This window comes from Rhineura floridana, chromosome 9 (assembly GCF_030035675.1).
Source record: "Rhineura floridana isolate rRhiFlo1 chromosome 9, rRhiFlo1.hap2, whole genome shotgun sequence".
Lineage (NCBI taxonomy): Eukaryota > Metazoa > Chordata > Lepidosauria > Squamata > Rhineuridae > Rhineura > Rhineura floridana.
The window spans coordinates 61,640,581-61,666,443 of record NC_084488.1 but is presented as its reverse complement, the minus strand read 5'-3'; the positions used below and the strand labels follow the sequence as shown (position 1 = coordinate 61,666,443).

The 25,863-nt window shown below is 39.7% G+C and overlaps 1 protein-coding gene across 4 annotated transcripts in view; it reads left to right on the top strand.

Annotated features, from left to right (window-relative positions):
* The window catches only part of MND1 (meiotic nuclear divisions 1), a 38,764-nt gene extending 15,363 nt beyond the window's left edge, over window positions 1-23,401 (top strand). For all 4 annotated transcript variants that reach the window (XM_061584572.1, XM_061584573.1, XM_061584574.1 and 1 more), the window contains 4 exons: window positions 12,490-12,564; window positions 13,143-13,257; window positions 21,625-21,669; window positions 23,170-23,401. In XM_061584572.1, the coding sequence (XP_061440556.1) occupies window positions 12,490-12,564; window positions 13,143-13,257; window positions 21,625-21,669; window positions 23,170-23,276 (342 nt within the window). In that variant the 3' untranslated portion in view covers window positions 23,277-23,401. The remainder of the gene's footprint in view (window positions 1-12,489; window positions 12,565-13,142; window positions 13,258-21,624; window positions 21,670-23,169) is intronic.
* The last annotated feature ends 2,462 nt before the right edge of the window (window positions 23,402-25,863 follow it).

Sequence of the window (25,863 nt, the reverse complement as noted above, 5' to 3'; positions counted from 1 at the left end):
ACGGTGGCTTCACAGCATCTAGCAACTAATTAACAGATACCAGCCACTGGCCAGACCATAAATCTTCCAGGCAGGAGGAACCAGGGGGCCAGCCAGCGTGTTTACTGTTTGGGAGGCGCTTAAGGAGGAGGCAGAGAAGTCAAGTCGTTAAGGTAGTCCAAATGTCCAGAAACCAAGAGTTCCGATTAGGCAGGGCAGCGTCCAAAGCACGGGTTAACAGGAGAGCCGGAGTAATGCCTGCAGCAAGGTTTGACATTGACTCTAGCAAGGATTCTCCCTTTCCTTCCAGTCTTTTATGCTCGGTGTCCGAGGCCAGGTGCTTACAATTAGCCTGTGTTCTTGCGAGCTCTCCTGCTCTTTAATCAAGCTGATTGCCTTCGTTGCTGCAACACCTGTTGGCGTCTTCTCTCTGCTGGGGAAGGGGCAGCCTCCTGGTCGCTTCCCGACTCTGACAGGCGGGCTTCCTCGGGCTTGTCCCTGGTCTGGCGAAGGATCCTGAGCTGTCTCCCTGCTTGTCCCCTCTCCTGGGTCTGCAGTCTCCCATTCCTCTTCCTCCTCGGATGAGTCCTCTAAGGGGGTCATGACACCCATACAAGTAAAGTAATACTCAAGATTCTACAACAAAGGCTCTTACCATATATGGAGCGAGAAATGCCAGACATCCAAGCTGGATGTAGAAAGGGAAGAGGCACCAGAGGTTGTATCGCAAACATACATTGGATAATGGAATGGACCAAGGAATTTCAGAAGGAAATCACCCTGTGCTTTATAGACTACAGCAAAGCCTTTGATTGTGTAGATCATGAAAAACTATGGAATGCTCTAAAAGAAATGGGGGTGCCACAGCATCTGCTTGTCCTGATGCGCAACCTATATTCTGAACGAGAGGCTAATGTAAGGACAAAATATGGAGAAACCAATTGGTTCTCCATTGGAAAGGGTGTGAGACGGGTGTATTTTATCACCCTACTTGTTTAATGTGTATGCAGAACATCTATGGAAAGCGGGATTGGACCAAGATGAAGGAGGTGTGAAAATTGGAGGAATATCAGTAATTTAAGATATGCAGATGATACCACACTACTAGCAGAAACCAGTAATAATCTGAAATGAATGCTGATGAAAGTTAAAGAGGAAAGCACAAAAGCAGGATTACAGCTGAATGTCAAGAAGACTAAAGAAATGACGACAGAAGATTTATGTAACTTTAAAGTTGACAATGAGGACATTGAACTTGTCAAGGATTAATACCTTGGCACAGTCATTAACCAAAATGGAGACAATAGTCAAGAAATCAGAAGAAGGCTAGGACTGGGGAGGGCAGCTATGAGAGAACTAGAAAAGGTCCTCAAATGCAAAGGCATATCGCTGAACACTAAAGTCAGGATCATTCAGACCATGGTATTCCCGGTCTCTATGTATGGATGTGAGAGTTGGACAGTGAAAAAAGCAGATAAGAGAAAAATCAACTCATTTGAAATGTGGTGTTGGAGGAGATCTTTGCGCATACCATGGATTGCGAAAAAGACAAATAATTGGGTGTTAGAACAAATTAAACCAGAACTATCATCATCATCATCATCAATCTTTGTTTATAGTCAACTGACCACAAATATAAAACATAATGCTGGGAGTTATAAAATAAGATTACTTAATAACACAGGTTACAATGAGCAACAAACTGAATTATATAAACAACTCAAATTATTTAATTACCATTGACAATCATACCGAACTATCACTAGAAGCTAAAATGATGAAACTGAGGTTATCATACTTTTGACACATTATGAGAAGATATGATTCACTAGAAAAGACAATAATGCTGGGAAAAACAGGTGGGAGTAGAAAAAGAGGAAGGCCAAACAAGAGATGGATTGATTCCATAAAGGAAGCCACAGACCTGAACTTACAAGATCTGAACAGGGTGGTTCATGACAGATGCTATTGGAGGTCGCTGATTCATAGGGTCGCCATAAGTCATAATCAACTTGAAGGCACATAACAACAAGAGGGAGAAACCTCCATGCTGCAGGGTACAACACATTTAATGCCTCACCCCACCCCATTGGTATGATAAAGTGCTACAGATGTACATAACAATTTCTCTGTGACATGTCAGATTAATAGTGCTAGTGTTAAGGCTGAAACATATTTTAGGGAGAAATGTTGTTAATCCAGATTTTGTTAAATTGGAAAATACTGAGAATAGAATCAATATATCAAAGTTGTTATTTACAGGACAATACTATTTAGATCAGAGGTCGCCAACCTCTTTGAAACAGGCACATTTCAAATTGAGAGAGTGCTGAGGGCCCAGTCACAAAGTTGCTGCCATGGGAGTGTGGCATAACACAGTGCCCTTCCATCATGGCTCCTGGCAGTCACCACTCATTTGGCAATGTGATGATGCCACCATCATAATATTTACAGCTGGCACATTGTGGTGGCCCCACCCTGAACATTGTCACCATTGCTTCTGTTCTCAGGTCCGGTTTGGTGGTTGTCAGTAAAAACTGTTTGACTGAAGAAGCTCAGCCCTCTCCTCATAGGCTCCAGCAATGACATAGGGGCACACTGATGACATCTATTCATTTCTATAGCAACAAGGCATGGCTCAGACTCATTACACAGCTCCAGCATCTCTGTTATGCTTAGGTGCTCAAAGAGATGCACATTAAATTGAGATATATACATCACATACTTCAGGTTCCTGTTGGAGCCCCTTCATATTAAACTGGAAGAAAACAAAAGTTAGAGGAAACAAAGCAAAATGGTACGGAACTGCATTCCAATTCAGTGGAATGCAAGCAGGTTGGAACCAGCTAGTGGATCCCAACCCTAGTCTCAATTTTCACTGTGGGCAGTTGTTGCAGAGTTCAGAAGCTCCCTGTGGGCTTCTAGAACAATGTCTCAAACATGGTTCAAATGTGCGGAAATAGTGCAGCGCTTTGTTGGTTGCATCATGTGAAGTAGCAGGTAGGGAGTAGCATGTTTTGAATGTACCTTCATATAAACAACTCTGCAAATGGACAACTACCTTGTTGGAGATAAGGGCTGTAGCCTAGCTTAGAAGTGACCTCCAGATGTTGTTGGACTCCAACTCCCATCAGCCCCAACCAACATGACAGGTCAGGGATGATAGGAGTTGTGATCAATAACATCTAGAGAGCACCATGTTTTGGGTACCCCTGGCCTAGCTTTTCCCTGATGTGCAGGTTTTCTACAAATGAGTCTTTTTCACAAAGAAGCTTTCACAATGTGATCTCCCAGTCTACAGTCAAAAGTGGCACAGTCCAGAAAAGACTGTACAACATGCAAGTTTTTCATATTTGAATCAAACCTTAATGTTCTGTTTGGCATGCTGACAAATTTATTGGCGCCTTCGGTTTAAGTCGAAGATACATATGCTAAAATGTGTCGCCCACATACAATCAGATTCATGCTTTATACAAAAACTGGGAAGAGTTCCTCCCCCACCACCCTAAAGCTCTGTGTCAGTTTTTACCAGTTCAGCAACTGCTTTTAAAACAGTATAGATTTTCAGCCTTTGAGGAATTGCTGAGCCACACCCAGCACAATTTGGACTAACAGTGGCGTCTGACTCATCTGCACCCAACCAAGAAAACAAGCCTCTTTGTGCTCCTTGGAAGCTTTAACAGTGTGACTAAAACTAGGTGCATTCTGACTTTGGTAGTGAAATGACCTCCTATAGCCTTGGGGAATCATAATTTTTTGACCACCATCATATCATCTGTGATGTGGAACATGAGAGTAAAAACACCTGATTTGTATGTTTTTGGTAATTAGCGAGTCTTGTACGAGAAGTGTAGTCCCCCCATAATAATTATATAGGATTTTTGGCCTAAGGCACTTGTAAAGCCTTTATCTTACTTGCCTTCTCACATGAGTATTCAGAAATATGTCTGTCACTTCTCATTTACAGGAAACTGTCTGAAAGTGACTTGGCTCAAGCATCCCTGCTGAGCCTGGGGCAGATGACATATTTAAACCCAGTTCTATTCAAGCAAGGCATAATCTACAGTTCTGCTAATTTCCATTGACAATAATCTATAAGTGCCAATAGATGGCCAATGGTCAAATTAAGCTAGCATAAAAAATTAAGTACCTGAACATGTCATGTCACATGCAGGTTGTCTTTGGATTAGACTTCCCAAACTACCTGCCTGTAAATCACAGATCTCCAATAACTCAAGTTCCCAAACCTGATCACCGTGAGTTAACAATAGAAGAGTCAAATACAGTGTAAGAAGTGTGCTTAGAGCAATAACTTATGACCAATGCAAGTGAACCTAGGCACATGCAGAGTAGGAAAGGCAGAACACCATAAAATCAGCCAATCTTGACTTGGAGTGGAATTCCTTTGTGACCTTCAGTATGTCAATGAGTTAGACCTTGAGTGTGACCAAAATCTACAGAGAAGGGGTGGAAGGATCTGTCAATTTCAGTCCTCTCAGTTTCTTATTTTTCCAATCTTAAAATCAGTTCTCCACATTTCTGCAGCATTTTGCAATTTTTTTTAAAAAAATTGTCATCATTTTTCTAGTGTGAATTTCTTCTAATAAACACATTTTATATGCAGTTTTGACTCGTATACATTTTTTCAAGGAATTTCTTGCGATATAATGCATTTTTGTTTGTTATTTTCACTAATATATTCCATTTTATGCACACTTTCCCTTAATGTATGCATTTTGTAAACATTGGTTGGGGAACTGCATTGCAAAGTTTGAGTAAGTGCAAATTTTGAAGGATGGCTGTGTTTCAGTTCTGATATTATTTCAGTGTGAAACTGGTAGATTTGGCTTTAAATGTGAACTGAATTGCATTTCCCCCCCATCCCTGCTATAGGGGTGATCCAGCTCAGATAGGAATTTGATTCGAAGGCTACTTTGTCCTTTATGGCTGACGTTTATAATATAATCTTGCACCAAGCACAGTGTTTGGGTGGGCTTTCATCCTTGTAGTTAGTGTTGCTCTAGACTACAGTGTTGGCATCAGTGTGGGATAGTTGATTAGAGGACTGAGGTGGGTACACTTGGGTTCCCCTTCCTCCTATCCAGCAAGCTCACTAGGTGGCCTTGGGCATGTCACAACTTCTTAACCTCGCCTTCTTCACAGGATTGTGAGAACAAAAGGGATAGCTCCATGTATGCCACCCTTGAAGTCACTGGAGGTGTAATTTAGTATTAGAAATGTGATTAAATGTGTAACAGGCTTCCCAAACTCATTGTCCTAAGTTGAAAAGTCTATGGGTGATAGAATGCTCAAATTCTTTGTAGAGTTCATAAAGGGGAGGCTAACTTCATGAAGCAGAAAACATAGGATGTGACTGTTTACATGAATGCTGGTGCTCTCATTTCAGAGAAAAGGCAGGTTGGACCTCCAAAATGTGCATGCTATTTCATTTTGAATGCAGCATGGGAAATTTGAGCAGATACTGGTGAGTTTACTGTTGCAGATCCACACCATATATTTAAAGCACATCGAATGCACATTTAAAGCATGTGACTTCCCTCAAAAAGTTCTGGGAGCTGTGGGTTTCCCCTTGCAGAGCTACGCATTCCCAGCAACCTTAACAAGCTACAGTTCCCATGATTCTTTGGGGGAAGTCATGCATTAGATGTGCTTTAAATGTATGGTGTGGACCTGCCCGATACCCTGTCTTCTTGCTGTGCTTCCTTCTGATAAGTTCTCTCTAACTTCTCAATAATGCTTTTCTACTGGTAATGGTCATTTCTTGTTCCGCTGGTGGTGGTTCCAGTCCCAAGACGGCAACTTACATGTTCTTTATGTAATCATTAGACATGTGGAAGTTGAAATTATCCTTTTTCTGTCTGATTGCATATGCTTGATGGTGCCTGGGCCTGCCAGTTTTTTGTTTGTTTTCGTTTGCACAGCTCCTGTGGCTTTAACACCTGCATAACAGGTATACTTTTTGCAGGTGACATTTATCCTATCATAGCATCTCCATGCTAGGAACAGGTTTATCTGTGAGATTTCTGCCTGTATTGCAGTTTCAAAAGCACAGGAGCTTTGCCAGGAAAAAAGTTGGCAAGGCTGCTGGCTCCTCCACTGGGAAAGGAGCACCGCCCTTGGGCATTTGGAGAAGCAGTTAACAACAGACTGTCTTGAGGCTAGCCAGGACATGAACAGCCTTGTGTGAGCCGATCAGGCTTAGGATTGGGATGGGAGTGGGGGCAGGAAGTACATTTTCAGTGAAAGTTGATATACAGGTAGAAAAAGGAGCTGTCAGTGAGACCGAAGGGACAGATCCTAGGACAACAGGAGCACTGCAGGAAAACAATGAAAGGAGTGGAGAAGACGATGGCCAAGAGGACATGGGGACCGAGGCTCATGTTAGATGTGAGCAGGGCAACCACATTTGTGTTTGTGTGTCTGTTCAATTCACATATAAGATGGTGGTGCCTGGGGTTTTTTGTCTGTTTTACTCCAGAAGGAGCTTTAAGTTTCGTCTGAGCCACAACATTTAGAAGATAGAAAGAAGCAACTCAAAGAGTATAAGAAACCTTTCTGTTTAGTCCAGGGTTTCCCAAGCTTCATTGACCCCTTGATGAGCTTATAAAGTCGTCATTGACCACAACCCAAATTCTTAAGAATGTAAATGAAATAAAGTCAAGAAATATCTATATATAATCAACTTATTCATAATTGATCAGCATTATCAGGAATCATAAAATGTAAGAAGTAAGTAAAACAAATGAAAATGATGGTACCATACTTTTTATATTTTCTAGTGAGATGGATGGGCCTAATGGGCTTTAAGAAGCGTATGAATATTGGACTGTATGTTTGTGAGTGTGAATCTTAAGTCGCTACATTGTTCAGTGTTGTGTTGTTGCCTAGTAAGGCTGCCTTTCTTAGAAATAACCTCCAAGCACTTCAGGTAAACTCACACTAGAACAGCTTTATTTAAGTAACTGTACACAGGGAGTCAAACTGACTCATTCTCGCCTAGGCCTCTCTTTCCCTTTGCTCTTCCCCCCTCTTCTCCTCAGGAAGTCCTCCCTTCAAGTACCTTCCCTCAACCCAGGAACTATCCAGCTACACAAGTGTGTTTCTGTGTTTGTTCAGAAGAGCACTAACATAGCTGAATCCAGTTTCAACCATATACAAACCTGGAAATGCCAACTATTTACCTTTTCGACCCCCATTCAACCCCAGGTCTTTATTTACTCTGCTGCACAGTCCTATTGACCCCAGGGGATCAATATCAATCACTTTGGGAAACCCTGATTTAGTCTGTCTATTTATAGCGGGAACTAGGAATGGAAAGATCTGTCGGTTCCCAGTTTCTCACTATTCCAATTTTAAATTCAGTTCTCCACATTTCTGCAGCAATTTGTGATTTCCCCCCAATAAAATCCTCTTGAAAATTCTCCAGTGTTTTAGTGTGAATTTCTCCTAATAAACATATTTTTGTAGGGAGCTTTGACCAATGTACACAATTTTGCAATCTATTTCTTGTCATATAATGCATTTTTGCATGTTATTTTCATTCGTGTATTCATTTTTATGCACACGTTCCCCATATAATACATTTTTGTAAATGTTGTTTGCGTAGTGAACTGCATTGCAAAGTTTGAATAAGTGCAAATATCAGAGGGTGGCTGTGTTTCAGGTTCTCATACTGTTTCGGATAGTGTAAGTTTGATAAAATTTGGCTTGAAATGCAAACTGAGTCAAAATTCTCACGTCTCCCTAGTATGGAGAGACAATTCTAGTTAGTATTGCAAAATTCCATCCAAGTTTGAGGCTATTGGTATTAGTAATAGCTAGAAGACATGGTCATTCACAACCTCTGTTTTCCAGGTAGCTCATTAGGCTAGATAGCTACTGTGGAGACTAGGAATGTGCTAGAATTCTGCCCAATTTGGATTTAGTACCGATTTTTTCATTAATTCGCTTATTCACTATCGTTGCAGATTGGATTTTTATGTAAATGACTTTGTGCAGCTATTTTTGAAAATAGATTTTTTTAAAAAAATCTGCTTCTAAAATCTCGGTATTAAGAATGATAATTTTATAAATATATCCTTTCATTTATCAACATTTCCTTTCAAAATATCAATATTTTTAAATTATTGATATTAATATCAGTATTTTTTGTGGGGGGGAAAGGGGATTAGTAAAAGCAGCAGCTAGCAGACAAGGAAGTTGAATTGATACCAACCTGTTAGGTTGATGGAATGCTTTTGGACTAGCACTGGCCAAGAGAACCCATCCCTGGTAGAGCCTGAGGATCCTAGTCAAGGTAGCTTCCCTTACATAATCCTAGCATGATACAACTAGCTAATTCTCTTCAGGCTACAGAATAACATTTCTGTGGTGCTGACAGTGTATGGTAGCTGTGGACAGCAGTATTCTGTTCCATCTCCCGGACCATCGCTTTACTGATATTCTATACCTAATGTTTAGGTTTTACGTCTGTTTACTTTGTTGGTAATGTTATGAGTTTTGTTGCTTATAATTGTGCTCTGATGCATAGTTTCAAGAAGTAGTCTGCAATCCTTAATATTATTGTTTTATGAATCACATTTCATATAAATGTTGAGGCGATTCACAGTACAAACTAAATAGGTTTTAAAAACAACTTTTTTTCATCCGGCTGGAAAAGCTTGTAGAAACAAAAGTGTCTTCGCTTACTAGGGAGTAAGGCCATGGCTGCTCACGTTGGATTTACTTCTGAGTAGATGGATTGGACTATTAAAGTTGCATAATTTTCAAGCCACTATTCTGAAAGGATTGTTTTTGCATTTTGATTACTATGAAACTTCAGTAAACAGCGAAAGGCCTCTTAAAATGCCTACAAGGCTTTGGTGCCAAGTGAAAAGTATATATATATTTGTGTGTGTGTGGGGAGAGAGAGAGGAAGGGGGAAAAGATTATGGATATGCAAAATCATATATGCATGTAGATTACTGTTAAAGCCCTCCTTTTAATTCTCCTTTGCACCTTTTAAAAGTGAAGTGGTGTATGTCGAATTTTATAGTCAGCCATCTGCCCCTCAGACCAAACCAGCAAGCTCAGTTACAGAGCTAGTGAGGTTTCATTCTTACTTTTCAATACATGAAAATGTTCCCTTCATAATTTTGTCTTACTATGAAAAGAAATACTTTGTCTACATTAATTTCTGCTTGCTAGCTGTAAGGGTTTCCAGCTGGCAAAACAGAACAAAAAACCCTTTTCTGCAATGTGTGTGTGTGTGTGTGGACACACGCACACACATACAAAAATATATTGCCGTGAATAGAGTTAATTGAATAAAAAAGTAAGAGTTCTAATAAATTGCTCTGATGTAGAATAACAACATATTGTGAATCAAAAGTCATAATACTGTTGTTATGAATATGGAACAAGTGAAACAATGCCTTTTGTTTCGTGGAAACATGAGAGAACCAAAAAGTGATCTGTTCAAGTTACCTGCTTCAAGATAGTGTTCTAGTCAGTGTGCTACAAGTAAAGAGCAGCTGCTCTGTAAGAGGTGCTTGAAGAACAATGGACTTGTTCTGTTAGCGCAAGGATTTCTGTTTGCACAGTGGAACTCTCCCCCTCTCCACGCACACCCAACGTCTGGTTCAGAGGGTTGGGGAACCCCCAGAACAGATTTGAGGAACAGATTTGAGAGGGAGGGAAAATTCCATTGTACAGCCAAAAGTCCTTACGCTGACAGAACAAGTGCATTGAATACCTCCTGATCTCTCCAGACAGTTCCTTGTAAGCCAGATTGTGCTGGCCAACTGGTGTCTAAATGCTGAAGCAAGGTTTCAAGTTGCCCAGGGCTCTTGCTCAGAATACATATTAGGGCATTAGGCAACCAAAATATTGCAAATAGTGTGCAAGCTTTTGAGTTCTCCAGAACTTATTACCTGGCTAGATCATAAACAGAGCAATGGGATGGGGAAAATTTGGCTGATATTGAAGCATGGAGTCTGCGGACATTCAAATGAAGATCTTTTAGATGCTATTCAGGTATCAGGTTGCAGCAAGGCTTGTTATAGCTGACGTCTCCTGCTCTGCCTGCACTGTCAGGAAATAAGCCAGAGTCTGGTTTGTTGTGACATCCGAACCTGGGTTTGTGGTTTATTTTCCCAAACAAACTGCAAGTACTAAGCTAAAAACAAACCTTGGTCACTGCTCATGGTTTGTTTGGAGAGAGACAAACTAGGAGCCTGGGTTTCTATGTCATGACAAGCCAGACTCTGGCTTGTTTCCCAGAGGCAAGGGAGGAGTAAGAACTTTTCATCCATGTGCACCAACAATGCTGTGTGTTCACATTAAACCATAGGTTGCTTTGTGGTTTAAGTGTAATGTGCAAACCAGGCTACTGGCCTTTCCCTGTTTCGTGGAACATGGCAAGACTCATAGCATCATGGAGTCAGTTTTTTAAAATTTTGTTTCTACAATGTGTATATGTGTGCTTGTATTTCTAGATAGCTGATGTATAAACATGTATTGAAAATTGAGTTTCTCCATCAGATTGTGCACAAGAAATCAATCTGGCTTACAAAAGGTGTTCTCCTAGCACAGGTGGTCAGCTGTGAGTACTTTAGCAGTATGGTTAGTGTGTGTTTTAATATGTCCTTATGCCTTATTTGGATTGGTTTCTTGATTATAAAATGCTAAGAATATTACAGCTTTAAAAGGCCATTACAGCAGGGAATACTTTTTGGTGCCTGCACTTACAGGACACTGGTTTGATTTCTAGCCAGTGCACATGTTATGATAAGGGATTATATTTGCATGAGCAATACCATGATCATAAACAGTTACTTGCGAGAAAGGCTCATTGATTTCATTAGAGCTTGTTTCCAAGTATGTGCTCTTAGGACTGCAATGAGGTTTGTAGAAACTTTTCTACTACTACTAAAATGAGTTGTAAAACCAGCTTAAGGGACATTTCACACTGGTCTGCTTTAAAATATTTGTATCTGGAAAGCTGGGATCTGATTTTCTGTGTTTAATTGAAAAAAACAGAAGAGGAACTCTGTAAAGATCCCTGTGCTAGAAGGACACCTTTTTGAAAGGCTTCGCCATAAAAGGCAATGTGGATATAATGGGAGCTGTAAGTACTTGTCAGTGAGTCAACAGAACAGAGCCTTAGCAATGTAGCTTGAATGATGTGTTGTGAACCATTCTTAGTCTTCATCTGGAAGAACGACTATGAAAAAGTGCTATGTGAGCAGAATTTCCAGAGGCCTTAGAAGCACAAAAGCCTATGCATTATAGGTATTATATGCACTATATGGTACTGATAATTGGATTGCTGGGCAACTTAGGAACATGTAAGGTAAATGTTCAGCCAATGGTGCTTTTTCTTAGTTTATGTTGAGTTTGTGGATAACAGTGACTGCTAATAAACTGTGAAAAAAGCATTTGAATTCATTCTAATTTCTTTTTTAATGTTGAAAGGATATCTGCAGGTATATTCACATCAACGCTGCTTGAATTCCTGATAAATAGATCATCTATTCAGCTCCGTCTGTCTTTGTTGCCTTGTATTTAGAACGCCTGGACAACTTGAGACCCAACAGCTGTGCATTGGTTTCATAAACCTTTGTGTTGTTGCAATTCCAAGAGACAGTAACAAGAAGTTTAAAAGATCACAGGCCCCAGTATGTGGCTTGTGGATTACATTCAGCTTGTACCCTCCCTTCCCCCCCCCCTCCGGTTTATAAGCATCCTTGTTGTTTCATCCAGAACAAATTATGTGCTGTGGTATAGCAAATTCTTCATATCTACAGTTGCTTGCAAGTTACTAATAACTCTGTTGCTTACCATAATATTAAAAGTTTTTTTATGAGAAGCAGGGGATCAAGTGAGGCCATGAGAGCAAGTTGAGTACAGAGGGGGCTGCAAAAATAAAGCCCTGATTACCTGCATTATTTACTTATTTAATATAAGGGTTTTATATGCTGCCTTTCGAAACAAGCTTTTCCATGGTGGCTTAAAATCAATATTATTAAAACATAATTGTATAAGAAGTGTTTAAAGTAAAAACAGCAGCACAGGTCTGAAACATACAAGGGTATCCCACTATCATCCTTGCAAGAGAGTTGATGTTGCATGCTTGGGATTTTAATGGAGAAGCATTTGAAGTGCTACAGTCCTGAATTTTGGAATTATTGTTTAGTCTTGCTCCTTTACACTTTGCGTGCATCAAATTAACCCACTTACTACCCTTGCCTTTTTCCCTTTGAGGATTGTAAAAAGAAGTTGGTCATGTTCTTTGCACCCTGTTTTGCTATTTGAAATGCTTAAAAATGAGAGAGCTTATGAAATAGTCACATCATGGTCAGATTCCTGATTTACCATCAAAAGCTAGGCCTGTTTCAGACTGGCTCTCTATTATTCCTTAAACTGAAAAATTATAATGTTAATTGTTAAAATATTTAAAATTATATTAAAATATAAATTGTTTGAGTTATGTTTATTTTCTTCCTTCAGTTCTCAGAATATAACCAGAAGAAAAAGAGTTTGCAAGAAACCACTGAGAAATCAAAAATTGGGCGGGAAGATACTGTAAGTTTTATTTACACTGAAATATCCATAAGAAATCATAATCTGAAAACTGTAGGAGGTTCAAGGTGGAAATGTTTCTTTAAATTGGAATGACCTTGTGCACTTGGAATGCAACAGAGGACGCAGAGAAAACCTGCCGCTAAAGACAGCTCTGTGTGCTACCACTGATATTTGTATAATATATTGGGTGTGGGGATAAAAACAAATATGTCAAATTAAGTGGATCTCTTTTTTTAAAATGCTTTTCTTACTGAGGATTGCTACACTTGTACATAAAAGATACTTGCATGTCTACTTCTGTACCAGAACATTATCACAAATATGCTGTTGCTGAGATGCTGTTCAGCCATGTAGTACTGAAAACTGAACATTTACAGGCAGTGCCATTTTGCCTTGCCCTTTGACTCCAAATGTGCATTGGTATAAAGACTAATTCACTGTATCACAGCTCTAGATCTGGTGCTTGCTTCTTTAGAGAGAAAAAAAGGTAGAATGCAACAATTGCCTTATGTTGTGATTGCCACTTTTTAAGAATATTGTTTTAATTCTTTTATTCTCCTCAAATAAAACAAAACCAGGCAGAGCGTGCAGCACTAACAAAGGAAGTTACTACCCTTCAAAAGAAGAAAGAACAACTAAAGGCAGAGATAGATAAATACAAAGAATGTGATCCTGATATAATTGAGGAAGTCCGTAAGTTGTGTCTAGAGTTGTTTTGGCATGCTGTGTATTTTACAGATAGTAACTAAAATGTTATAGCATAGCAGTCTTTAGTAGCTCAGGTGTACTTACTAAAAGTGAGCTGCAAAAGTGGTGACGCACAAACACTGTCACTAGCAAAACATTTTAATAACTTTTTAAATAATAATAGCCAGGGAACTCTGACATCTAGAGTAGGGAAGGGTAACCTTTTTTGATCCAAGAGCTACACTTGGGGTTAGCCATTCCTCCAAGGGATGAATGCCAGCTGTGAGCCAACACATATGCGTGCACACCATACATACAGGCAGAGAGACAGATTGCACACACTGTCTCTCAGCAGAGGAGGGGGGTTCCTCCCATCACAGCACTGGACTAGAAGGAGAGGTACAAACCCTGCTTTTTTCCTCTTCATTGCAGCGCCAGGTAGGGGGCTTTTCTCCTAGTCCAGTACTGCAATGGGGAGGGGAAATGCTGCACTATGCCACCTCAGTGGTACTATGAGAAGGGAAAATGCAGTGTTCTTCCTTCTCATTGCAGGAGCCTCCTACCCCAGCACTATGATAGGAAGAAAATCCCTTCGAAAATTGGGTCCCTTTTCATAACTTTAAAAGGCACCATTTCTCCCCTTGGTATGGCACCACTGTTGGGATGGTTTTAGCGAGAGGAAACAAGAAGGAGTACTCCTTTCTGTTTCCTGAGCATCTTTAAGACTTTCTAACAATGACACCATGGCAAGGTGAGAAGATAAGAAGAGATGCCTGATTGATAGAGGGTGGCAGGTCACTAAAAATGGCTTTGCAGGTTGCGGCCAGGTCAAATGTTCACCACCCCCAATCTAGAACTGTAACGTATACATAATTGGATGGTTAATATTGTGGACATAATATTAATGGACTGTGACATGTGATGTGTTGTGGGACATAAAACTATATACTCTGCTGCATCAGATCAAAAGTTCAGTTAGGCCCCATCTATATACATTTAAAGCAGTATCATACAACTTTAAACAGTCACAGCTTCCTCCAAAGAATCCAGGGAAGTGTAATTTGTTAAGGATGCTGAGAGATTTTAGGATGTAGCTCTGAACTGCGTCTTTTGGAGAGATATGAAGTCCATGAGTTGACCATTTCAAATGTATTGACTTAACTGATCCAGAATGTGAGAAAATTGAGCTGTCTTTTCCTTTTCCTAAACGGAAGGCTGCTTCAGTTTTAACTGTTGTCTTTAGGGTGCAATGCAATAAGGCTTTTGTGCAAGGCAGATTTTGAAGAATTTCTGTTGTGACTGTGTCTTCAGTTAAATCCTTGAATGAATTTAATTGTGCACATTAATTATGCACTGTCTTTAACACAATATCTGTAAAGACGTTCTGTAAAGCTAAGGAAGTATATAAAACAGTATCACATCAGCCTTTACACTTAAGAGCAGTGTATATTAAAAACTACTGTGCTGCGCCTTTGTGTGGCTGCATTGTTGATGCATTACATCTTTTTGAACCTTTGTAAAAAAAAAAAAAAAAGTATGTCAAGTCCAATCAATGTAGGCTTCCCATGTCCCTTATAGAAAGGTCAGACTGTCAAATCTCATCAGTACGCAAGTACTGTCTCCCCAAAAAGTGTCTGATAGGGTTTGTCAGGACTAAGTCAACCACACAAATACATTGTCTGCAACCATACGCTGGCTTAGTTGTACTGCCCACACACTATTGACCTGTTTGGGTTTTCTTTCTCTTTAAATAAAAGAGCTTTTGCTTAGAACTCAGCTCCATAGTCTGCAGTAGGTGAGCTGAAAGTCTGTTGTTTGTATTTTGAACCTCTCCTCCAACACAGCAGCTTCCAGTCTTCATTAAGCCCCCTTTTGAGGTTTTCTGTTGTATGTACAACATGGACGGAGAGCAGTTTGTCTTGATTATCTCTTATTAGCAAATGCATAAGCTGGCGTTGCCTCCTGGACTCAACAAAAGTGCAAATGGGCAGGAAAAAAGGTCTTTTCTGATATGCTCAGAGGCACATGTTACCAAATTCTTCCAAGCTGCACAGGAAGTGGATTGGACTGTGAAAGACCAACCCAAATTGTGTTTGCATTTTGACAAATTTGTAGGGCAGTACAATATCTCAGAGAGGAGGTCAGGTTTCCTGCTCCCCTGGTGCATACACTATAGCTACCCAATTTCCTTGCTTTTTAAAGTTGGATAGAAATATCTGTGGGCTATAGGTACATTCTTAAACCGCAAAGTTTTTTTGCCTATTAATGAATTTCTCTGCTTTTTAATCCGGGAGGTAAGAAATGGGATCCTGTGCAAGTTTGCTGAAAATGGATTGATAGTTTTCATGCTTATTGAGTTCAATGGGATTTACTCCCCTGCAATCATGCTTAGGATAGGTGAAACTGACCACAGGAGGATGGGGAGGGGTAGGGGAGGAGAAAGGGCAGAGGAGAGGAGGGGGAAGGGAGCAGACAGGACGGGGAGGGGAGGAGGAGGAGGGCAGGTTTGATTGTTTGCATGCTTATTGAGTTCAGTGGGATTTACTCCTGTGCAGTCATGCTTACGATAGGTGAAACTTACCACGGGGGTGGAGGCGAAGAGGGAGGGAGCGAGGGCTGGGGAAGGCAGGGGAGAAGGAAGGGAGAGGGTAGAAGGAGGGGAGGGGAAGGAGAGGGGAGGGGAAAGGCAGGTCTGAGAGAGGCCCTACAATCCCCAGAAGAGGGGCTGACTTTTAAACCACTCTGGCCACTGGAGCTCTGTCGGGAATAGAAATCTCCTAGTGTTGAGCCCAGGGGTGTGGAGCCCAGCCTCTCTCCTGAGGATCAAGGAGGGGGAAGGCATGAGTTGCAGGCGCCTCAGCCGTCAGCGGGCATGGACGATCCAGCTGTTGTTGAGTCTAGCCCAGACCCTGAGAAAGAGAGCGAGATAGCCGCCCCACCAGTTTCCACAGATGGCCCTGCCCCTCAATGGGACGGCGCTCAGCCATCAAGCACCCCTATGGAGCCGTTAGGGGAGGATTCTGAAAGAGCAATAACTCCTCCTGTGCCAAGCAGTATTCTAGAAACGCCTGACGCTTCCCAGCCCTCTGCTTCCCCGCCTGCAGATAAGGACCCTGTTCTGTCAGATGAGCCCGTGGAGGCTCGCCCCCCTTCACTGCACTCACGACGTAGGGAGAAGCGGACAGGGCAGAGGGCGTGTGTGCGAAGGAGTGAGAGGTTGCGCTCCAAGACCTCTCCTATTTAAGACTGCCGCGCTGTGAATGGGGCGTTGAATCAACTTTCATCACACGTTGCAGAGCATGTCTAGAGGGTAGTTAGGGACTTGTAGTGAGTTAGCATAGGGTCTTTTCTATGAGGCACTCAGCCTTTGATGTATCCATTACGTTAATAAAGCAAGAGTTCCTTGCACCCTCGTCTTCGACTCATGATTCCCGCTCTGAACTGGACACCTAGCAGCTCTCAGCACCCTTCACAGACTACACTTCCCAGAATTATTTGGGGGAAGCCATGACTGTCTAAAGTGAAATAAAGGTCTGGCGTGGGTGTGGCCACCTGATTAGCCAAGCCAAACAACTCTGAGTGTAGCTGTTAGGACACTGACGGTTCTTACTGTGCATGCCCGATGCTATAATAGACTCTCTGATTTTCATGTATCGCCATGAAAACTTAGAGGGTTGTAAAGCAAGCGTTTCTGAGTTCAGAACTATAAGTTTTGTAAGGTTTTGTTTGGAAATGACCTTATGGGAAGCAGCAGGATGGCATGGGGGGTATTTTCAATTTAACATAGTGGAATTTGAAAAATCCATGCTGTATAATTATGCTTTTGGTGAACTACAAAACATTCTTTGCTTTTTACTGTAGTCATCTCACTATTTAAGTGCAAATCATGATTCATTAGGTGAACCATGCTGCTGCAACTCTGGAGCTTCTATCTTCTCTATTTTCAAATGGCAGTGGAATACATTTGTCCTAGACATTGTGAGAGTTACTGACGTAATAGCTTGGGAATATCAAAAGGAAAATGTTAGTTATCATGCACTGTGTTAACTGTATCTAATTTGAAAGCCTTCTACGAGATCTGACCATTGTTAGCTAAAGAAATCCATAAATCCTGTTTGTTGGTAGATAGTTGCAACCTGATAGCTCATACTAGCCTAAGCCACTTCTTGTTTTGTAAATTTAGATATTCTCTCTGTCTGAACGCACTTGATGCTTTTTTCAAGGTTGGGCTTGAAGTTCCTGTTTTCTAAAGGATTTCATTTTACATCATTTCAACTTGCCTTAAAAGAGGAAACGTCAATATTGTATGCAAATACTTCTTGCTAAAAATTCAAATGATGCTTGTTTTTATTGAGGTTGTGCAAAAACCCTGCCAAATCCTCAAGACAATGTAATAAAGTTACTAAGGTTTAAGAGTTCTAACATTTATTGTACAGCCACGAGAGTGAATTATATTTCAGTCTGATTACATTTCAGTAATCAGTCTGATTTTACATCAAACTGCAGTATCAGATTCAACTGTTAATGCGCCCAAAATAGATATAGAGCATAACCTCCAGTTTGAAACACAAAAGGCTGTCTTCACCATCATATGACATTGACCAATAAAAAGGATTTGAAATTAATAAAAATAAATTTGACACAGATTTCTAGGATGAATATTGAGATAAATATAATTTTCTAGGTTAGATTCTCTATAGAAACAGTAACACAGAAAAGAAGCAAAGTAAGAAGAACACCAAGAAACATACAAAAATGTAATTCTATATCTTTGGAGATGGCAGGTGTTGCCACCATTCACCATATGCTCAGAGGCACATGTTACCAAATTCTTCCAAGCTACACAGGAAGTGGATTGGACTGTGCAACACCAACCCAAATTGTGTTTGCATTTTGACAAATTTGTAGGGCAGTATAATATCTCAGAGAGGAGGTCAGGTCTCCTGCTCCCCTGGTGCATTCACTATAAATTTGAATATAGCTGCCCAATTTCCCTTCTTTTTAAAGTTTCATAGAAGTATCTGTTGGCTATAACTACATTCTTAAACTGCAAGGTTTTTTGCCTATTAGTGAATTACCTTTTATGTTATTGGGCTTTTCTCTGCATACTATTTTATTTGGATCTTTTACATCAACTTTGCAAATGGTTTCATACATTCTCTTACTCTAAAGTATCCAATACATAGATATTGTGAAATATCACTACCTTTTGCTCATAGCAACCACACTAGCCCAGAATTTACCTCTCTTTAATTTTGCGAAGGGCCCTTTACAAGAAACTTCCCATTAAACTCTACCAGATAACCTGGTATCTGTCTGGTAGACAGCATAGTCAGTAGTCAGGTATGATGGAAGTTGTAGTCCAATATCATCTAGAGAGCTACAGGTTCTTCATCCCTGCTCTTTAGATTCTGTTTCTACCACTTTCCCCTTTCAGCATTTGCAGGCAGACACTCCACCTGTATCTTAGATCATCTTTTATTTGACCAGCTTAATGATTTTAGGATGAACAACATGGTCAAAGTTTGAAATAAGTCTGTGATTGTAAGAGGTTTGGATTTATGTGATTGCAGTTATTCCTCTTGTGTTTGTATTCTTCGAGACAATCAGAAACTTACATTCTAAAATTCAGAACTGGTCTTAAGAATCTGTTTTCCTAGCACATTGGTATGAATCTTAATATTTGTCTGTTATATTTTCTCATTTTATTAGAGGTCAGTTAAACATTATTGTCCACTGTGTGTTGCAACAGATACACTGGGAATGCCTATGAATAATTATGCTTACCGGAAGGCTTCTTTGTGTATGAAAGTGAACACCTCTTAAAATCTGTACAGATTAGGTACTTCTATTGATTAACTTGGAAAGACAGATTGTATCTATGCGTATTAAGGATAATTGATTTACATTCTCTTAAAACATGTCAAAACCATCTCGTAACATATGGTTTGCTCCACACCTAAACCAAACTAAGTAATGAATTTATAGATATCATTTCCATGCTACAACTTGAAATCTGTTGTTGCTTCTAACGATCCTATTTAGACATTAGCACCCTCTAATTTTTATCTTCTGCTGTTGAGATCCTGTCATGTTGTCTTCCTTACCCTGTATTTTTGGCAAGCAAAATATTTATATTTGGTCAATTCATTATTGCCATCACTGTTACGGCAGCAGCATGTGATAATGGTTAAGCTTTGTTATTTTCCATGCCTCCACATTTGTAAAATGGCAATTAGGAAAACATAGTTAAAGCTCCAATAGCTCTTAGTACCTTCTTTGGACTAGACACTCCCAAAGTCATTTAATTTTTTTTCTTCTTAAGTTGCTTTTTGGGATGCAGAAGACCTTAAGTGTGAAATTCTTGAGATAGAGTATTGTCTTTATAAATGCCGTATTTTCCCAAAGACAAATGCAATGTGCAGTTATGCTCTTTGTTCTATTCAGCTGCCCACCCACACAGTACCTTCCTCTTACCTAAAAATCACTTTGAGAATAAAAGGTCTACTAGGATTTTTGAGTATTTTGCAATATCATTCAAATCAAATCAAAGATAAACGCTTACACTGACTTATATATAAAAACTTGGCCACAGGTAACAGGTGTGAATTATTATTGCCCGACAGCAGTCTGTACATCCAGTGCTCTGTGGAACCGTTGTAATACTTTTCGATGTGGGGTGAGATATATAAATTCCTTTCCAAGGAGTATAACGGGCAAACAAAAAGTACATGTGGAAGCATTTCTATGTGGCCTTCCCTGCATGGACAGAGGCGCTGGTCTAAAGGAATACCCTGATATCTACCCTCCAAAAGAGCCGAGTCTAAACAGTTAAAACGAGCAATATCATTAAAATGTGAGCTTATTTTATGCCCTGTCTGGTAACCTAATACAAGTGTTGGCAATAAAGTTGATTTTTTAAAAAGAAAATTGTAGAAAGATTCTCTAAGCTGGAGAAGCCCTTTTCCCTTTCCACTGAGTTTTAAAACAAATCAAAACACAAATACTCTGTGGTCTAGGCTGATAACAGTGTTTGGAGTCAAGTAATGTACACTAACTCTCGTGTGCTTGATGGCATGTCATTTTGCAAGTTAAATAAGTCTTGCCTATGGTACAAACATCAAAACAATGAAATTTTATGTTGCTTTGAGTTTTCAGCGTCCCTAGAGACAAGCTGTAGGATGTGTATTGACCACTGCCAATAAATAATGCTAGGCAAGCACTGGCAAGACAGAAGGGTGTGTTTGGGTGTGAGAAATATGACAGTTCTTTCAGGGTTTTAGTATGGAAATATGAATCTGTGTCTGTATATACTCCAGAGGTGAAAAGCAAGATCTGAAAGACAGTTTGCTTTGTATACAGTCGTCGTCCCCACCCCAGTGTCATACTGTTTGTAGACTGAGCTTAGGATATGTTTAAAGGAGTGTTTGGGCCTGTGTTTAAACTACAGTCTTACATTCCTTCCTTCCATAAGTTGTCTATTTGCATGAGTAGACCAGTGTATCAGCACAGAGCTCATGAACCTCAGCTACAGCAGGCTTTTCAATCTAGAAAGCATTCAGTTATGAAAGTTACAGTGGCTGATGTCAATAGCTGCTGGTTCCCATGTAATGCTGGTCACTTGAATAAATTGTCCGCACGAGTGAGAAAAATGATTGAAAAGAACATGTGAAGTGGCCCATGAGGAAGGTTACTCCAATCACTTTAAAAAAAAACCAATGGGGGATTTCAACACAAGATGAAATGATCTTTAATTTGTCCATGTTTTCATTTCTTATAAATGTGTAGTAAGAAAGAAAGAGTGAAAACCACATGAATTGTTTTCTTTTAAACTTGATAATTTTGTGTGGCTGTATCAGAGAGCTGACTCAAACATTCCTGGTGATGCATCACAAAAGACAGGTGCTGTGACTCCTGAATAGGGTTTATTGAGCATCATGAAATTTTGGCCCTAGGAATAAAGCCAATGGGACAAGCAGGTGGGGATGTGTTCAACAGGACTTCAGTAGGATGTGAACAGTTGGACCCCATTTGTTTTTATCCTCATTTTTCCAGTCTATGTGTGGAGCACTCTCTCTGGCACATGACAATAAAATGCAGTTGCAAAGTTGTCATTTGTCATTTTTAACATAGATGGTAGAAACCATATATTCAATATGCAGATTCATTTTGATATAATTTCATTAATCTTATATGAGGGTTTGGTTGAATAATAACTTCAAAAGTAAAACATTTTCAAGCCATTGCAAAATAAGAATGGTGCTGTGTATTCACAAAATCACTTTAAAATGCGATTTTAATTCCTTTGAGTCTGTTGTATTATGTGACTAGGAACTGCTTGTACCTATTTCCTTTTGTTTTTTGTTTTTTCAGGTCAAGCAAATAAAGTATCTAAGGAAGCAGCCAACAGGTGGACTGGTGTGTGCATTTACATTCCTTAGCGGTATTCCTGCCCCTTCCTTGAGGAAAAATAAACTCGAGAAGAAGCATTCATTCATAACACTTGAAAATTGTTAGTTCTTACCTGAGTTGTTTAGCAGCTAATGATTTGCTATACAATTCATAAAATTCTTTCACTGGTGAAGTTCGCCATTGCTTGGGCAAATGTAGATATAAATACAATGCATGCTACTTTTCATGGATCCACTTTTATATATTCATTTTGTGTACTCTAAGCAGTAACCTGAGTCACTGCCAGATATAGTTGTCATTTTTGGTCCAGCTATAACCACTGTTTATTTTAAGAGAACCCAATTTGTAAATAATGTGCACAGTAGAAGAATTTGTTCTTTCCATTTCATTTCCGCACAACCTATGTCAGGAGGATATCTTTACCAGCAACCTAGCAAAGCGCTTGAATCTAAACCAGCGAAAGACTGATGCAGGTGAGCCTGGAGGACACAATGGTGGCTTTTAAATTTGATTGCACAGCATCTCTTAGATCATGACAAGCTCTTCAAAACCATTTTGTACTTTACAACTGCTTCACTTGGATAGTTGTCATAAGCAGTGCACTGTTATCAAGTCTAAAGCAGTTGATGTGTGTCCAGGAGTCAGCTGCATCAGTTCTTAACCCCAGGGAAATCCAGAAAAGTGGGAAGAAAATGTGCACACTCCACTCACTAAAATGATACCTTAAACATGCATATTTATTGCAGAAGGTGCAGAATATAACTTCTCCCACATAAACTTCCCTGTATACTGAGGACATCTTCAAAGGCTTTTCTTCAGATGCCCCCACCTTAAAAACGTAGGCAGGTGGCTCTGGGGAAATGGCATCTTTGAGTAGTGTCCCACCTTTTGGAATGACCTCACCAGGGAAACTTACCTAGAATCAATTCTTTTTTTATTTTCACAGGCATTTTAAACCACTTTCATAACACCAATGGTGCAAGGGTGGATAAAAATAATAAATACTTGTATAGTTATTTAGCTCTGTTTCTCCTCTTTAAGTGTTTGCCAGCAATGCTGTTTCAAGAACTGATGTGTGTTGACTATTAATAAAGTGTTAGTCTACCCTTAGTGTTTTTCACGCCCTGATCCTCTTCCTTGTGATTTTTTACTTTTTTTTTGATAAGGTCTGGTACCAGTTCTGATGTGACAACTCCTGTCTAGACCATTTCCTGCCACCAGATGTCTGGTTGGAGGTTTGAGAGTGGTGAAGAAATGACAGGCAGAAGTTAATAGTAACTTGTGCTAGATGCTGCAAAAGAAAGATAGAAAATCACCATGAGGAAAACCTGGGCATGGATAAGGTCATGTGGAGATTGGCCCTGAGACTTTTCACTAGGAATGGATTTTTTAAAAACCTGATAATTTAAATTATTGAATGGAGCACTCCATTCCAAAAACATTGTTTCTTGAAATCAGAAAAGCCTTTTATTTAATGTACATGCTTCTCCCCCATTCTGTCTACAGATAATATCTTTGCAGTAAAATCTTGGGCTAAACGGAAGTTTGGATTTGAAGAGAGCAAAATTGACAAAACATTTGGTATTCCAGAAGACTTTGACTACGTTGATTAAAAGGGTTTAGTAAGGACGGCACATAATTTAATATTGTTCACGGGATTTTGTTTTCATTCTGAAGTTCCTTTTCCTTTATTATTTGTTTTTTGGTTAATAAAATCTGAAAATACATTGAGAATCTATTTTGTGTTTACTCCATGATCCTCCCAGTAATTCTGTCTCAAACTGAGAGCTAATGATGAAGTAGGGTTAATGTCCATTTTGCTGGTTGCATCACGTAAGAGGTGGGTGAGGCACAGACAAAAAAATGAGAGAGAAGATGACACTCTGGGAAACCATCTTCATTATTCTGGAAATATATTTGATGAATAAATAACATCAGAGGAGCTGTGATTAGAGGGGTTTGGGGCAGATAAATGATCAGCTATGCTTGTTTCATGCAGCACACATTCTCAAAGTATCAGGTTGGACTATTCAGGGAATCAGATGGTTTACTCAGCTTTCCCAAGCTGTAATTTAGGATCACTGAGCAATTTTGGAAAGCCAGATAGACACAAATAACAGGCAAAAAGGATGTTGTACATGTGTTTATGGATGCTTTCCTGGGATAAATAGAAACAGTAAATGTAGCAATCACAATTCACTGACTATGTGCAATGTTGAAAATTACCCCCCATTGTGACTGCAGTTTCAAGAATTGTAATACTGTATTCCTCACTAATTGTCTTTCTACAAGACTCATCTAATGTAATAAACATTTGTTACGCAGTTGTGGCATCTTCCTCAAGGTCCTGCTTGCTGTGGGATTGTAAATGAATTAGGAGAAGCAGGAACATCAGCCTGACAGCAGTCTTCACTTGCACCTCATCTGAGTCAGATCTCTGTATTTTGCCCATTAATGCTACTGCGCCACCAAGTCTGTCTGGGCTTCACATGCTAGATCTGTGGAGAGAGGTTCTGGTTGGATGTGGCACTCCATCATGCAATGTTGCATACAAAGCTCCCAAGCAACTGCCTGTGTATTTCCTTAAGAGCAAGGAGATGAAAGATGTGCAGAAACATAACTCTTCTTAAATCTTAATAATGCAATCATTCAAAAGATTCATTTTGTCCACATAAAGGCAATTTATCTTGAAAGCTATCTAACATGTCATCTGATTTTGATGTAGATGCTAACTCCATCCTGGCAGTTACAAGGAAACATTATCAAGTTCATATCTTGCTTGACAATATAAATTACAAAGTCCAACAAATGATCATAACCAGATGTGTCTAATTACATTGATCATATATTACCAAAACTCCATAACTATATCGCAGCTTCACCACTTAGGAAAATAATCTGTGGAACATTGTAGTGTTTAAGCTAGAGTTCTTGAGATAGCAGACACAGACCATAATCCTCCATTTAGAATCAGGCTACAAGTAATATAAAGTTCTGTGCAACTGATCTGTAGAAAGGCTGGTGAAGAGAATATATTTTCCCCTCCTTGTGGCTTGGTTGCAGTATCTTCACTTTATATCTTAATTCATATGATTTCCTGTATGACTCTTGCAACTAAAAATATAGGTAGGAACAAAATGAAACCATTTCAATAAATCCTTTTGCTAAAACTTCTTTGTACAATTATGGTTAATTCGTTTTTTAAAAAACACTTTTGAAAAAAAGACTAATTTTAAAGAAAAGTCTTCCCTTTGATTTATACATCAGAGGTATCAGAAGCACATAATAAGCAGATGGAATAAATTATTAAACTAGTATTGCTTCCTCATTGCCTACATTTGTCCAACAATGAGATAAGACTACTGAAACTTCTAGTGGTATTGAATTTACTTTGTTTTTAAATAGCTGTAATCTTTGTTTAGGCAGATGCCTCCAATATAATTTCTGAGAAAAATGTATTTTTTTCTTTACACAGTAAGAAATGTATTAGCATATTAACACATCATCTTTAAAATATACTGAATTAAAATATACCTCCTTCCCCCGCCCCCAGGCCTTCATTTAGTCCATGAGTGTCATAACATCTTTCAGTGTCACACTGTGTGGCCCATGTGCCAGCCTACACGGATGCAGTGTTTATAAGTCAGCAAACTGCGGTCCAAACAGACACGTATTGTCATGCAGATACTTCATGCCTGTGGATTGGTGCTGTGAGTTTAATGCCTTTTAACATGATGTTGACTACATGGTACACCTATGATGTCTATCACCTTAAAAGCACTAGCCATCACATTTGAATCAGGTGTGTCTAAGACAGAGCTTGGAAGTAACTCGTTAGAAATAACGAGTTACTTGTAATTCACTCCTTTGCGTAACGGGTAACTTTGTTACATTTTGCTTGTAACAGAACGAGTGGTAATTTTATTACTTTTTAGCTGTAATTATAATGTTCCCCGCGTTACATTTGGACGTTACGGGGGAACAGGGGAAGTCTGCTGCTGTGATTGGTGGACGTAAGACATGTGCCTTATACTGGGCTTCTGCGCAGAGCTGCTCTTCCCTCGTTCTCTGTGTTAGAGGCACGAGGGAGGAAGTGGAGAGAAAGAAAAAAAATGCTTCAAGAATGGATGGTGGTGGAGAAGAAAGGAGTGGAGGAAGAAAGCCTGAGGGCAAGGACGGAGGAGGCAGCAGCAGAATGGA